This window comes from Neopelma chrysocephalum, unplaced genomic scaffold, assembly GCF_003984885.1.
Source record: "Neopelma chrysocephalum unplaced genomic scaffold, ASM398488v2 Primary Assembly neopelma1_93867, whole genome shotgun sequence".
NCBI lineage: Eukaryota > Metazoa > Chordata > Aves > Passeriformes > Pipridae > Neopelma > Neopelma chrysocephalum.
In genome coordinates, this window is record NW_020922580.1 from 1,540 (window position 1) to 4,155 (window position 2,616).

Consider the following 2,616-nt stretch of genomic DNA (forward strand, 5'->3'; position numbering starts at 1 on the left):
GAAGCCTGGAGTGCTGAGGGAGGGACCTGATTTTCCATCACTGCCCAGAGATGAATCTCATGGAATTCAGCAGGGAAATGCCAAGTCCTTTTTCTGCAGAGGACTCTTCTTTGTGGCAGCAGTGGGTGGGGAACAATTAGCTAGAAAGCAACCCAGCAGAGATGGAGGTTGTGGTAATGGTGGAGAACCAAAGGATCCTGGACTGAGTGACTCAAGAGCAGTGTAGGACCACAAGGATTTTGAAGGGTTGCAGGAGCTTTTCCTAAGTGGAGAGAGTGAGAGAGTTGGGAACGCTTAGTCAGGAGTCAAAAATGTGCCCTGGGTCATCTTAGGTGTGTATGAATTCCTGATGGCAGGAATGAAGTCAAGTGAGCCTGGCTCTTGTAACTGCTTCCCAGTAGCAGAAGAGGTGGCCATGGGCATAAGTGAAAACTAATGAATTCCATGAGCAGAGAAGGCAATTTGAGGGTGTTTATAGCGTGGAAGAGGTTGTGGAGTCTCCATCCTGAGAGATCTAAAACTGAACTGTCCATTGTGCTGGAAATCCTGCTCTCTCGGGCTCTGCTTGTGAAGAGGGGTGAAGCACTTGCTCTCCAGCATTTTTGCCAGACTGAATGATCTTGTAACTCTGTTTGCTGAAGGGTTTGAGAGTCCTGCTGGGGAAGAGAGTTTGTGCAGTTTGTGTTGAAATAGAGAGACTGGCAGGGGCGTGTGCAGGAGAGCATTGTTGTGTGGAAGCCTTTGGTGCAGGTGATGGGTTTGTCCCATACTTTGGAAGGCCCCCCACCCTGTGCCAGTCTGTGTGTTAGAGCTGATGGCACAATTGTTAAGAAAGGCCTTGTGGCCCTTTTCCACCCATCCTGATGGCCCCTTGAGCCCTGGTGTTGTACTCCTTAAGCTTGTGAGAACATTGGAAGAAAAAATTAAGAGGAGACATCAGAGGCTGTGATGCAGGAGAACTTTATTGAGACTAAAGAGTGAAAAGAAAGGAGCAACCAGGAAAAAGGAGTCCGGTGTGAGGTGCAAGTAGGGCGACCATCAGCCGAGGTCCTTCCCTTGCAGGAGATTTGTCCAGAGTCCCGAGATCCTGCTGCTCCCCTTGTTGGGAGCAGCCCAGCGGAGGTGCCCGCTGGTGTGTGGCTTGTGAGAAGGTGTTTGCAGCAGAGGGGACTGGCCAGAGCCGAAGGGGCGCTGGAGAGAAGGAAGGGGGAGAAGAGGAGGAGGGAGCTGGGCCATGTTTGCAGTCAGTGCAGGCTGGCCCCTTGGCTGCTTCCTTGCTTGGAATCCCTGAGAGCAGGAGCTGGAAGTGCTGAGCCCATTGGAGAGCCTTGGTGTGGAGATGAATCCCTGTTCATTTGGTGACTTCATGTGGGGCCTCAGCAGATGCCGTAGCAGCCCCTGTTGCCATAGCAGCCCAGACCTCCCAGGCCAGAGCAGCCCAGGCCTCCCAGGCCGTAGCCAAAGCCACGGCCATAGCCGAGGCCGTAGCCAAAGCCGCCGGAGATGGGCTGTCCCTGGACGTTGAGCTCCGTGCCCAGGGCAGCCCCTGCGGTGGATCCAACGAAGGAGCTCTGGGGGAAGGAGGTCATGATGGGCCCTGGGAAGGTGACGCGGACGGGGGAGGGCTGGATGAGGACGGTGGAGTCCTGGCACTGCCTGACACAGGGCTCGTTGCAGCTGTTGGCCAGCGGGGTGGGTCCGCAGGGGTTGCAGAGGTTGTTGCAGGCCATGGGTGTGGTGTGGAGGGGCCCTGGGAGGGCAGGCAAGAGAAGAGAAGAGAATTTGAGAGCAGAGAGGGGTCTGAGGCAGCGCAGGGCGGTGGGGGTGCTCGGGGCGGTGTTGCAGGAGGGCTGGGCAGTGGGGAGGCTGGTGTGGGGCTGTGGGGAGGCGTGAGGGCTGCTGAGGCTGGGGCGGAGCGTGCTGGGAGAGAGGGGCCAGGGGGGCGGTGTGTGAGGAGCAGGAGGGGGTTGTGAGGGGCTGGAGGCTCACCTGGTTGTGGGCAGAGAAGGCAGGAGAAGGCGTCAGGAGAAGCGTGGGAGGGAGAGAGGCGCTGGGCCGGCTTTTATGCTGCTCCCGCAGGGGCGGCACAGCCTTGGCCCAGCACTGTCAGCTGGCGGCACCTTTGAGGAGTTGGGTTTTCGGAGCATTTACCTGGAATTTGAGTGTTGTGGCATTTTCAGACATGAGCAAAGCACTGGAGAGCTGGGGTGTAGCAGTGAGGTCACCCCATGTCCCTCATATGCTGTGGTTTGTGGGTGTGTTGTGAGGAGGGGCCCCATTCCCTCACAACCCTGCCAGGGTGGTTTGGCTTTGGAGGTGTGCTCGGGGTGAGGAGCTGCCCCTTCCATTGCATTTGCTCCTTGCCCACCTTTCTCCCAGCTGGCTCAGCCTGTCCTTAGGTTGGGCCTTTCTCACTGGCTTTGCTCTGGGATGGGCTCATTTAACCCCTGGGGTCACAGGGCTTGTGCTCCCCAGTGACGCATGGAAAGAAGGCTGGAAAGAGGATGGGGGGAACTCCAGGCCTTTGAGTCTGACCTGAGTGCTGGGGAAGGTTGTGGAGCAGGTCACTTTGAGTGCCATCCCACGGCACTTGCAGGACAAGGAGGGGCTCAGGCC

General features: G+C 57.3%; 1 protein-coding gene across 1 annotated transcript; it reads right to left on the reverse strand.

The window, feature by feature from the left end:
* Positions 1–1,376: 1,376 nt before the first annotated feature.
* LOC113980364 (feather beta keratin-like) lies at positions 1,377–2,164 on the reverse strand. The gene is made up of 2 exons (XM_027707582.1): positions 1,990–2,164; positions 1,377–1,750 (listed from the first exon to the last, which is right to left on the reverse strand). Exon 2 carries the CDS (start codon positions 1,728–1,730, stop codon positions 1,377–1,379), a length of 354 nt encoding a protein of 117 aa, XP_027563383.1. The 5' UTR covers positions 1,731–1,750; positions 1,990–2,164.
* Between the last annotated feature and the right edge of the window lie 452 nt (positions 2,165–2,616).

Excerpts from the sequence above, each read along its gene's own strand:
- LOC113980364 (XM_027707582.1), bottom strand. The coding sequence starts at position 1,730 with ATGGCCTGCAACAACCTCTGCAACCCCTGCGGACCCACCCCGCTGGCC.